Consider the following 13,563-nt stretch of genomic DNA (forward strand, 5'->3'; position numbering starts at 1 on the left):
GCAGGGCTACACTAAGCTTAAAGCTTTATATATGAGGAACAATAAGAAAAAAAGCATTGCAAAAAAGATTCTTTTCTCCCCAAAACTGTTTTTCTTCTGTCCCAATAAGAGTCTAAACTGATACATGTCTATTCAGAAGTAAGGGATAAAGAACCCAGTAAGATTTATTCCCAGGTAGGTATTTATAGGCTGGAAACTAAGCTACCTTCTTTTCAGCAATCCTTCTCTGAAGATCTTTCTGTTTGATGCAAAGCATTTGATATTTAATTAATTTTCCAATCAAAGTTACAGGAAGTGTTTCCCCAGAATCCAGAATGCTTTTTGCCATTTCTATCACCTGCAAAGAGGAACAAAATAATAACAGTTTAAGAATTTGTTTCAGTGCAAACAAAATGCAACATCAAAATGACAGTACCACCAAAGAGGTTTGGCATCATCCAAATCCCTTCCATGTATGCAACTGGGGTGAAAACTAGTTTTAATACAACTGAAAAGATGCCCGACAAACTGTGACAAGAATTTAAATTGACTATCATTGAAACAGCAATTGAACACACACACATACAAGAAGCCAGAGAAAAAGCACACATGGCTCTCAGATAAATCCATTAGGACAGCTGAGTGAAGAAAAGCAGCCAAAGCAGCAGGCAAACAGGAAAAAGCAATGAGATGAAATGCAGAGTAGGAAGGAAAGACAACAAAGTTTACTGAGACCAGCACTGCAAGCAGCTAGAAGAGGACTGCATGAAGGGTCACACTAGGAATGCATTTGCACAAGTCAAAAGGATTCTAACACCATTTACTGCTCATCAAAAACAAGCAAGGGAAACAACTATCTGACCAACAAAGGGTCAAGGACAAATGGCAAAAATATACAGAACAGCTGTATACCAGCAATAAAGAAATAGAAATAGAAAACCCTTCAAGTTGTGTGGGCAATGAGCCAACTGCCAAACAAGGCCCCAGGTGTTGATACCATCCTGCAATTGCTCAACCTTATGACATCCACAACCATCACAAATGTCTGCCAAAAATGTGGGAAACAAACACATAGCTACAGGAATGTATATGTTCATTGTATTGCTAAAAAAGGGCAACTCCAAGGATTGCTCCAATTACTGTGCTATTGCCTTCATCCCTTACACTAACAAGATTCTCCTTAAGATCATACAACAATGTCAACCATCAAAAGGGAATTACCAGATGTTCAAGCAGGCCTCAGAAGGCACCATGGTCCTAGTGGCCACATTGCAAATCTATGCTGGATCATGGAAAAATCTTAAGAACATTGAAAGTGCATCTGCTTTATTGACTACAATTAAGTCTTCTATTGTGTCATTTATGGCAAGCTGTGGAGAGCCCTATAGAAGACCTAGGGGTGCAAACACATCTGGTCAAGTTGGTGCAGTTGCTTTACAACATTATATGGAGACACTGATTGGTTCAAGATAGAGAAAAAAATGTGGCAACATTTCATTCTTTCATGTTAAACAACCTACATGTCAAAGTGATCATGAGGAAACAAGAATCTGAAAAATCATAAATTGGAGTAAAAATTGGAGGATAGAAACCAAAGGCCTGAAACATCTGATCAAAAGAATAAAGAAAGCAATAAATATGCCCTCTTCCTGAACATCAGAACAACAACAACAACAGCAACAACAAGCTCATGATCACTGTGAGGAATGGAAATGTCAAAATAACAATTGACAATAAAGAGATAGAATGTGTGCAAGAATTAACTTTCCTAAGATCATAGATTGATCAAAGCAGTGAATGCAGTCCAGAAATGAAATATCAAATCACACTGAGTTGCATTGCAATGATGAGCATGAATCGCATATGGAAAAGAATGATATTAGTCTCATAAACAAATGCAGATTAGTATCTTACAATACTAGACAATACACTATCAACAGTAGAGACCTTCAAATTTCTAGGTTCTACTATATCTCAAGAGCTAAAATGTACATCTAACATCAAAAACGTCATCAAAAAAGCACAAGGAATGTTCTTTCTGTGCCAACTCAGAAAGCTCAAACTGCCCAAGGAGCTGCTGATACAGTTCTACAGATGAATTATTGAGTCTGTCATCTGCACCTCTATAACTGTCTGGTTTGGTCCTGCAACCCAACAAGACAGACACAGACTTCAGAGGATAATTAGAACTGCAGAAAAAACAATTGCTACCAACCTGCCTTCCACTGAGGACTTGTATACTTCACGAGTCAAAAAGAGGGCTGTGAAACTATTTACAGACCCCTCACATCCTGGACATAAACTGTTTCAACTCCTACCCCCAAAACAACGCTATAGAGCACTGCACACCAGAACAACTAGACACAAGAACAGTTTTTTCCCGAACGCCATCACTCTGCTAAACAAATAATTCCCTCAACACTGTCAAACTAGTTACTAAGTCTGCACTACTATTAATCTTCTCATCGTTCCCATCACCCATCTCCTTCCACTTATGACTATATGACTGTAACTTTGTTCCTTGTATCCTTACAATTTATATTGACTGTTTCCTAATATGATTTGATTGCTTATTTGTACCCTATGACTATCATTAAGTGTTGTACCTTATGATTCTTGCTGAACGTATCTTTTCTTTTAGGTACACTGAGAGCATATGCACCAAGACAAATTCCTTGCGTGTCCAATCACACTTGGTCAATAAAAAAATCTATTGTATTCTATTCATTACTGTATTTCCCATAGCTATCCATGGTTGAAAAGAAAGGAGAAAGGAGGAAAATTGAGTTGCTCAAGCTGTGGCGCTAGAGAAGACTCCTACATATTTTTTGTACAACAAAGATGATAAACAAGCAAGTACTGGACCTATAAAACCAGAAATATTGCATTCACAAAACTCTGCTTTATTTGTTTCAGCCAGGTCATGCAATCAAACTCACTAGAAAAGGCAGTTATGCTCAGAATGGTCTGTGGTAAAATGCAACAAGGCCCCTAAAAAACATGGTAGATAGACATTACCAAAGTTGATAATGTCAACCAGAGCATTAAACAACTGAAAGAAGCCATACAAGATTGGAAAATATGGGAAGAACTGTCCATAGAATTGCTGAGTTCTGGACAGATTTTGAAAGGATAAAACTCCATCACAGTACAATCAAGGATTTAACAAGAACAGATTATAGCATATTCTCAGTTTCTAACAACTTGTGGTCAGGGATCTTGTAGCTCACTCAGAAACCCAATCAATAGGCCTCATCCTTTTCAATATAGTGTTCATCCAATTGTACAGTCAGGTCCAGAAATATTGGGACATCGACACAATTCTAGCATCTTTGGCTCTATACACCACCACAATGGAGTTGGAATGAAACAAACACAATGTGCGTTAACTGCAGACTGTCAGCTTTAATTTGAGGGTATGTACATCCAACTCAGGTGAACGGTGTAGGACTTACAGCAGTTTGTATATGTGCCTCCCACTTATTAAGGGACCAAAAGTAATGGGACAATTGGCTTCTCAGCTGTTCCATCGCCAGGTGTGTGATATTCCCTCATTACCCCAATTACAATGTGCAGATAAAAGGCCCAGAGTTCATTTCAAGTGTGCTATTTGCATTTGGAATCTGTTGCTGTCAACTCTCAAGATGAGATCCAAAGAGCTGTCACTATCAGTGAAGCAAGCCATCATTAGGCTGAAGAAACAAAACAAACCCATCAGAGAGATAGCAAGAACATTAGGCATGGCCAAAACAACTGTTTGAAACATTCTCAAAAAGAAGGAGTGCACCGGTGAGCTCAGCAACACCAAAAGACCTGGGAGACCACGGAAAACAAGTGTGGTGGATGACCGAAGAATTCTTTCCCTGGTGAAGAAAACACCCTTCACAACAGTTGGCCAGATCAAGAACACTCTCCAGGAGGTAGGTGTATGTGTGTCAAAGTCAACAATCAAGAGAAGACTTCACCAGAGTAAATACAGAGGGTTCACCACAAGATGTAAACCATTGGTGAGCCTCAAAAACAGGAAGGCCAGATTAGAGTTTGCCAAACAACATCTAACAAAGCCTTCACAGTTCTGGAACAAGATCCTATGGACAGATGAGACTAAGATCAACTTGTACCAGAGTGATGGGAAGAGAAGAGTATGGAGAAGGAAAGGAACTGCTCATGATCCTAAGCATACCACCTCATCAGTGAAGCATGGTGGTGGTAGTGTCATGGCGTGGGCATGTATCGCTGCCAATGGAACTGGTTCTCTTGTATTTATTGATGATGTGACTGCTGACAAAAGCAGCAGGATGAATTCTGAAGTGTTTTGGGCAATATTATCTGCTCACATTCAGCCAAATGCTGCAGAACTCATTGGATGGCGCTTCACAGTGCAGATGGACAATGACCCAAAGCATACCGCAAAAGCAACCAAAGAGTTTTTGAAGGGACAGAAGTGGAATGTTATGCAATGGCCAAGTCAATCACCTGACCTGAATCCCATTGAGCATGCATTTCACTTGCTGAAGACAAAACTGAAGGGAAAATGCCCCAAGAACAAGCAGGAACTGAAGACAGTTGCAGTAGAGGCCTGGCAGAGCATCACCAGGGATGAAACCCAGCGTCTGGTGATGTCTATGCGTTCCAGACTTCAGGCTGTGATTCACTGCAAAGGATTTGCAACCAAGTATTAAGAAGGGAAAGTTTGATTTATGATTATTATTCTGTCCCATTACTTTTGGTCCCTTAACAAGTGGGAGGCATATATAAAAAACTGCTGTAAGTCCTACACCGTTCACCTGAGTTGGATGTACATACCCTCAAATTAAAGCTGACAGTCTGCAGTTAATGCACATTGTGTTTGTTTCATTCCAACTCCATTGTGATGGTGTATAGAGCCAAAGATGTTAGAATTGTGTCGATGTCCCAATATTTCTGGACCTGACTGTACATATATCTTTATTCCTCTAATTTGAAAAAGAATACATTTCTGTACATCTGAAGTGTTAATTCCTCCCAATTCAAAGTTTGCTGTGCTGTGTCACAGTAACTGGAGGGGGCGGGAATGGGATGGGCAAATAATGCCCAGAATTTATGCCAACAACAGGGTCAACCAAGGCATGAAGGTCACTTTAGCTGTTCTGCTAAAGCAAGCAGACCTCTGTATTGGGCAGCAGCAATAAAGAAGATGTTGGGGGATTGGGGAATGAATGATCCCTTTAATGACAATGGCAAAGGCATCATTTCACACTGCATGGGAGAAGGAAGGCAAAAGTATTTTACCTTTGGTATTTTACCAAGAAAACCACATGGAAAGAGGATAGAAATGATTAACCTCATAGTATCAAATGATGGGCCCTTCAGGATGGATGATAATTAAAATGAGGAAGAGCTAAGGATCTTTCATAGTACTAATGTTGTTTAAGATATGGCTAGATTAAAGCCTTGGTTGCTGATATTGCAAGAAAAGAAAATCCAAAGCTGTAAAGAAATAATTACAGTGGGTAGATGAGATATTAAAAGCAGGCACACATAAAAGCTCTACACAGTGAAAAATGGAATGACCGATTATACATTGATATTTTAGGCATCAGTAAATTGAAATGGGCAGGAACTGGACACTTTTACTCAGATCATACTGTTGTTTTTTCTCAAAGCATACAGCAAGAACAATACTTGGAATAAGCAATGATTGAATAATATCAATTAAGCTTAAACAGACAATTCTTTAATATAAAATTGTCCAGGTTGATGCTTCAACTATTGATGCAATTGGAAATATTATAAAGAAAATGTAGTTGCATAGTATGGCTTAGAGAAATCAAAATGAAGAATGACGTAACAATTTCTGTCAATTCGATGATTCCTTCCTTACTAAAATAGTCTTATAACAAGCAAAATAACATCTATTGTATATACATACTTAGATGTCTCCAAGTGAAATATACAGAAATCAAAATGATTATTGATGCAAGCAGATAGAAGAACACAGGTATAGCAGACATATACAGCAGCTGACTCAGGTACAGATTATGCTCATGTATAAGGTTCCAAGTCAAGGTAATATGGAAAAAGAAAGTCAACCAGTTTCCACAATACAGTCTTGACATCCACCATTTTCAAAGAACATGAGGAATCATTTTGCAGTCATAAACTTCATCAATAACTGGACGAACTATGGAATTTATTTATATGATTTATACAGCCATCTATCTCACACAAGTGACTATGTATGGCAAACACACAGAGAGAGAGAGAGACATCTCATGACATATAGCCTCTGATGCTCAAGGTTCAAAGAAATCAAAGAATGTGTTAAAGATGAATGTGAAAAGAGACAGACGAAGATGAAGAAAAGAAGAAAGCAAAAAGAATGTCAGAACATTGGAAATTTCTAAAAAGAGCCAAAACTAAACAAGAGAAATATCTCAGGAAAGAATTTAATGAAGAATTTCAGAGAGCTGTTAGAAGAGACATGAAGCAATCTAATGATTTCTATAAAGACAGTGAAAATGGAAACAGACACGAAAAACAAAGCAAGTCTTCCAAAAGATCTGAGAGAGTGACCAGGTCAGATATTGGATCTGGCTTTTGTATTAGGGCAGTGGTGATACCATCTTGATATGGAGGAAATTAATATCAGTCCCTTGTCACAGTCAGATCACTTTCTGAGTGCCAGGGAATTCTTCATGGCCACAAATGCCCTATTGCAGGGAAGTTGGGCTATTCAATCAGTTCACTCCAGGCATCTCTTTGATTCTATTATAGAAAAAGCTTGATTTTCCCTCCCAAAGGCTTGTCACAAGGCATGATCATACTGTGATAATTGCTGGATGATCTATATGGACTAGGGGTTAGGTGCACTAACACTTTGATGTTTTTTTGTGTTCAAATTAGTAAATTAATATTTTCTAATCAGTTTACAAAACTGGGCAGATTAGATATATGAATGCCTAAACAAATAAAATATTAATTGTTAAGTAACTGGTTTTCAGCAATCACTTTAAAAGCAGAAGTCAAAATATCAGATACGAGATTATTAATTTTTGAAATAAATCAGAAAAATTAATCCAACTAATAATAAAAATGCTTTGTCTTACTTCATAAAATAAAGGTGTTTCTTTGTCTTTGACCTTCTTTGCTTTTACATCTACAACTTCCATTATCTAGAAAGAAAAAGGGAGCGAATGTAACATAATGAACTTTCTGGTTTCACATGCTCATTTTTTTGAACATTCTGTAATTTATTCAAAAACTATTCAGTTATTTCCACATACCTAATGATTTGAAAAATGTATTTTGTAATGATGCTGCACATTCTGAAGCACTATTTTCAATGAACTACATAGTCTTAATGAAATTAAGATGAAATTCCACTTTCTTTTTCAAAAATACTTATTAGAAATTTTAACAATAGTAAAAAATAATATAAATTGAAATAAAAAAGAAAAAGTAAAAGTACTAAAAAAGGAGAAAAGAGAAAACGACAGTATTTCAAATATTGTCAAATATTTCAAAACTGTTGTGTCTCTTGGTTCATTTCAAACTTTTGTGGACTGAATTCTTACCTAGTTTTTTTGTCATTTATATTTTATCTTTCAATCCTTATATTCTTAATTAATTTTTCCGTTGTCTCTGGAATGAAGGATCACTCAACAGGTAGTTTTTCAAATGTATTCCTTGGAAGAGCTCTTTTAACTTTAAAATATTATTCCAAAAGATTTTTTTTCAAAAGAAAATTCCATTTTTAAATGTGTTTTACCATATGCAGTGGGGACTGTTTGAGAAAGACTAGTCTATCAAAGAATGGGGATACAAAAATAATTGTTTCTTGATTCCTAGTCAGGGGTGAGTTCTACTTACCTTTACTACCAGTTTGCAATGGGATTGCCCGTGCGCCTTGCTTCTGCGCATGCGCAGACTGCCGATGATGACATCTGGGGTGGTGGGCAGGGCCTCCCGCCAGTTTTACTACCGGTTCTTGCAAACCGGTCCAAACCGGGGGAAACCCACTACTGTTCCTAGTCATAATCTTTTATGAATAATATTGAAGTTTGCAATACTATTCTCTAAGGTTCTTTTCACATATACAAAAAGAAAATCATGGTGTGCTTGATGTTTAAAATTACTCTGAACACTTTATCTCTGATATTAATACATTGTTGCCCTTAGCTCCTATCAATAGCAGAGAAAATTGATAGTAATGGAAACTATAGTGTAACAGCTGTTTCAATATTCTTGAAAAATATAACTTTTTTGTTGTGCTGATAAAAATAAACATCTTTCAAAAGATGTTTGTAAGAAACCAAAGAGTATAAGGATTATATGTTTTTAAGAGACTGAGTTCAGGCTTGTCCTATATGCAATAACACATGTAAATTTTGTGAAGGCAGATGGATATATATTTGTGTGAAGGTATCTAAAAAGATATTGCCTTGCAGTTATATGATGTTATCAGCATTTGATGCAATACAATGAAACTGTACAAAATTATGTGATAAACACTTATGTCATCTTCAAATCTGATTTTTTTTCCTCCTATCATCAACTGCAAGCATAGAAGAGCCTCTTCTAGGGCCAATTCTCTTTGCTATATTCAGATCAAAATTATCTGGCAACAAATAGTGTTTCTCAGATATCACCCTGAATTATAAGTAAAACTGCACCCTACTTTTAGACTCCGCTCGAATATAATTGCTCCACAGTTATAATACAATATACCTGTGCTAATAATTCTTCCCAAGAAACCACACTGAAGAGTTTCCTTTGTGGCACCTGCACAGCCAGAGTTAGTGCCTTTATGTGAAGTTCATCCTCAAGTTTGCTCCCAACAACAAAGGCAGTACTGGGAATCCAATTTTCCTGATTCAAAACAAAAACAGCAATTAAACCATTAAAAGTGCTGATAACGAGTTATAAAGCCCTACGTGACATGAGATTGGGTTATTTGAGGAGTGCTTCTTTCCCATCCCATCTATCTGATCCATCAAGTTCATCAGAAAGAACATATTGTGGGTCCTGTCCACAAATTAATGTCATGTCAATGGGCCCAAAAGGAAAACCCTTTTCTACCATGGCACCAGCCCTCTGGAACATAATTTCCTCAGTTTCAGACTGTCCCTGACCTCAGTAGTCTCCAGAAAGCCCTAAAGAACATGGCTTTATCATCTGGCCTGGGAATCCGGTAGTGGTGGTATGGACACTGCAAAATGACTGTACTGTTAAAGATACTGATTGTCCTTCGCTCAGATTATGTTTTTAATGGTTTCAATAATTTTTTTATTTTATTTTATTTTTATTTGATTTATATGCCGCCCTTCTCCGGAGACTCAGGGCGGCTTACAATGCATTAAGCAATAGCCTTCATACTTTTGTATATATTTATACAAAGTCAGCTTATTGCCCCCACAAACTGGGTCCTCATTTTACCTACCTTAGAAAGGATGGAAGGCTGAGTCAACCTTGATTTTAATGTTTCAATTTTAATGTTTAAATGGTGTTTTTGTTATTTTGTATTGTTTTTTGTGATTTTAATTCTGTAAGCCATTCACAGTCACATATGTAAGAGGGCAGCTACGTAAATTGAAAAGGAAGAAAAGAAAAGGAAGGAAGGAAGGAAGGAAGGAAGGAAGGAAGGAAGGAAGGAAGGAAGGAAGGAAGGAAGGAAGGATAAAGGCATCTCTTCTCTTTTATTTTATTTTTCCATGCTCAGAAATTAAGTTTCTTTATATGCAATTGCCCTCTACCACTAGATGGCAATATTATACTATATACTAAATCTACTAGCTCTTCCTACTATTTATCCTAACCAAATATTATTCTATAATGTTATTCGGTAAGATACAGATATATTTGCCCAAATAAATAAAACAAATTTTAAATAAATGTGCCTGTAGAAGTTATAAACATTAATAATGTATATTATTGAGATCATAAGAGACTAAAGGACAAATGGAATACCAGCTATGAAATGATAAATCATTAAATAATGACTAGTGCATTGTTTCTTTTGTTTGACCTGAGTTATATTCTTTGTTTATAAGTATCTTCGCTTTTGCTATATCAGACACAGTGAACTTTGAATCTAAAATGCTATATATTAACAGCTGTAATTTTAATTATCTATACCAGTGATGGCTAACCTTTTTGCCGTCGCGTGCCAAAAGTGGGAGGAATGAGGGGGGTCACGCACGTGTGTGCCCACACCCATAATTCAATGTGCCCCGTCCCTCCATACTCCCCCTGCTTTTGGCATGTGATGGCACAGTGGGCCAGGTAGACCCGTTTTTTGCCCTTTCTTGGAGCCTTGGGAGGGCGAAAATGGCCTTCCCCACCCCCTGGAGGCCCTCTGGAGGCAGGAAATGGCCAGTTTCCCAACTTCCAGTGGGACTGGAAGGCCCGAAAATTAGCTGGCCAGCGCGCACATGCACGCTGGAGCTCAGCTAGGACAACGCTTGCATGCCCACAGATATGGCTCTGCATGCCACCTGTGGCACGCGTGCCATAGGTTCGCCATCACGGATCTATACCATACACACAGGGGTGAAATCTACCTACCTTCCCTACCGGTTCGAAAGTGTGCGCGCTGCTGTGTCATCGTCATGTCTGATTTTTGACTCTCTGTGCATGCGCAGAAGGCTTTGTGCATGTGCAGAGGGTTAAAAGCCAGGAAGTAATGATGTCCGGGCAGGTGGGTGAAGCCTCGCACTGCTGCCACCAATTTGCCAAACCACGCACCGCCGACACTATCAGCTCATGCGAGCCAGACAGAACCGGCAGGATTTCACCACTGCATACACACATACTATATTATACTATACACAGATACTATATTATTGTTAATTTGGTTTATTTCTTATTTTCCATAAACAAAATAATAAAGTTACCTGATTAGATGTACAACTCATTAAAATTGAACAGATATGTCTGAGTAATCTATATCTATCTAATGATAAAACTGAATTACAGACTGGATTACAGACTGGATTACATACTACATACTCAACGAATGGCTACATATGTTCTGTGACTCCTCTATATCATCTAAAAGTTGTATCTGTGGGACTCTCCTGGAGAAAGGATAGACCATACATTCTGGCCTCATAAATTTGACACACATGTATCAAAAAACAAATGTATAAGCACAAGATCAATAGTTACAGTTATTGGCTACAGTTATCGTTACAGTTATAGTTATTGTATACTTACAGTTACAGTTATAGTTATACTTATTGTATACAAATGGGATAGATAGCATCACCACCAGATGACAAACCATACTCAATGAGTCATCCTTAATGGTACTATATCTACATGGAGGGAAGTAAGCAGTGGGGTACCACAAAGTTCTGTCTTAGGCCCAGTACTCTTCATAAATGAGAGAATAAATCTTCATAAATGAGAGAATAAAAGGGGAACTCATCAAATTTGCAGATGGCACTAAACAGGCAGGAATAGCCAACACCCAAAATGTTAAATTCAAGAACCAAATGGATCTCGACAGACTTGAACATTGGGCCCTATCTAACAAAATGAAATTCAACATAGAGAAAAGTAAAGTCTTACACTTAGGCAAGAAAAACCAAAAGTACGCATATAGACTGGGTGAAACCTGGCTTAATAGCAGTAACTGTGAGAGGGATCTTGGAGACCTAGTGGTCAATCAGTTAAATATGAATCAGCAGTGTGTGGCCACAGTCAAAAAAGCCAATGCAATCCTAAATTGCATTAACAAAGGGATTGAATCAAGATCATGTGAGGTAATAGTACCGCTCTATAAAGCCTTAGTAAGGTCACACTAGAATACTGCATCTAGTTTTGGTCTCCACACTACAAGAAAGATGTTGAGATTCTAGAAAGAGTACAGAGAAGAGCAATATGAGTTTCGTGGAGGCGAAAACATATGAAGAACTGTTATAAGAACCAGGCATGGACAGTCTAGTGAAGAGAAGAACCAGGGGTGACATGATAGCGGCATTCTAATATTTGAGGGGCTGTCACAGAGAAGAGGGGGCCAACCTATTTTCCAAAGCACCCGAAGGCCAGACAAGGAACAATGGATGGAAACTGATCAAGGAGAGATTCAACCTAGAAATCAGGATAAGTTTTCTGACATTGAGAATAGTTAACCAGCTTCATCACTGGAAGCTTTCAAGAAGAGACTGGACAACCACTTGTCAGAAATGGTATAGGGACTCCTGCTTGAGCAGGGGTTTGACTAGAAGACTTCCAAGGTCCTGTCCTCCTCTCCCCTCCTCTCTACAAAGAAAATGACCCAATACAATTAGTCCTCGACTTACAACCACAATTAAGCCCAAAAGTTATGTTGTTAAATGACACATTCGTTAAGTGAATTTTGCCCCATTTTACAACCTTTCTTGCCCCAATTATTAAGTGAATCACTGAAGTTGTTAAGTTAGTGACATAGTTGGTAAGTGACTCTGGCTTGACTTTGCTTGTCAGAAGGCTGCAAAAAGTGATCACATGTCCCCAGGACACTGCAACCTCATAAATATGAACCAGTTGCCAAGCGCCTGAACTTTGATCATATGATCTCAGGGACACTAAAAGGTTCTAAGTGTGAAAAACGATCATGTGTCACTTTTTTCAAAGCTATTGTAACTTTGAACGGTCACTAAATGAGCTGCTGTGAGTCGAGGACTACCTCTATAGTTACTTACAATGTTCATGTCCATAACCTCCCCCTCTGCTTTCAAAACACGTAAGCTATTAATGTACTCTAATATAGTGAACTAATTCTCTTTCATTTTGAGAACTGTCAGCCTATAACACAGGCTGAAGTACAATCCACGTATTATAAAAAAGGGAACTACATGGAAATTCTAATTAGCCCTTTAGGCTTGGAAGCTCAGCAAATCTGGGTCTGGTAAATTGACCAGTAGAAAATCTCAGGCTAAGAGATGAAGTGGAAAAAACATCCCCAAACAAGACAATTTCAAACTATTTCCTATTGACGCCAAGAAAAGTGCATAGTTGTATCCACCAGGACTTGGATTTGATTGAAGGAGATTTTTCTCTTAAGATACACCAGGTTCAAGGTGGCTTCATCTCCTGGTGCGGAGGGTTGTCTTGAGTTGCAATTTCTTGAGGTGGCACAAGCCACCTTAGGGACCATGCTGCCAAGCAGAGAAAGATTCAAAGTATATCTGGTCCCAATCTGCGATGCATATAGATATAGGACTTCCTCCCCCCCCCCCCGCAAACACTGAGATCGACCACATCCCGTCAAACAGGTCCACCTCTTTTCCTGAGGCGAGGACCAACGTGTGCCTCCCTCCACTACTGCCAACGCACCTCTTCCAAGCGGACCGCCACAAGCCCCGCTTCCCAGTTCTTGACGCCTGCCCCTGGGGGACCAGAAGCCCCGCCGCCAGCCCCGCTCTTGGGTCGCTTGGGAGCCATCGGAAAGAGTGGGACAAGACCGGTTGCCTTGGCAATCGCCACCAGGCCGTCCTCCTGCGCATGCGCGGGAACGCGCCTCCGCGCGGCTTCGGTCGCCAAGGCAACCGAGAAGCCTAGCGTTCGAATATGGGCCTGTTGCCATGACCCGATAAGTCTGTCTGGAAGGGGTCTCCT

At 38.8% G+C, this 13,563-nt stretch overlaps 1 protein-coding gene across 1 annotated transcript in view; it reads right to left on the reverse strand.

Annotated features, from left to right (window-relative positions):
• Positions 1–13,389, reverse strand: part of SPAG17 (sperm associated antigen 17) — a 98,960-nt gene extending 85,571 nt beyond the window's left edge. Inside the window, exons 1-4 of the mRNA XM_070935327.1 lie at positions 13,282–13,389; positions 8,689–8,829; positions 7,068–7,133; positions 206–337 (exon numbers count right to left, since the gene is read on the reverse strand). Of these exons, the coding sequence (XP_070791428.1) occupies positions 206–337; positions 7,068–7,133; positions 8,689–8,829; positions 13,282–13,389 (447 nt within the window). The remainder of the gene's footprint in view (positions 1–205; positions 338–7,067; positions 7,134–8,688; positions 8,830–13,281) is intronic.
• Positions 13,390–13,563: the final 174 nt, after the last annotated feature.

Source organism: Pituophis catenifer, unplaced genomic scaffold (assembly GCF_029215685.1).
Source record: "Pituophis catenifer annectens isolate HBS135680 unplaced genomic scaffold, rPitCat1.0.hap2 SCAF_2, whole genome shotgun sequence".
Classification (NCBI taxonomy): domain Eukaryota; kingdom Metazoa; phylum Chordata; class Lepidosauria; order Squamata; family Colubridae; genus Pituophis; species Pituophis catenifer.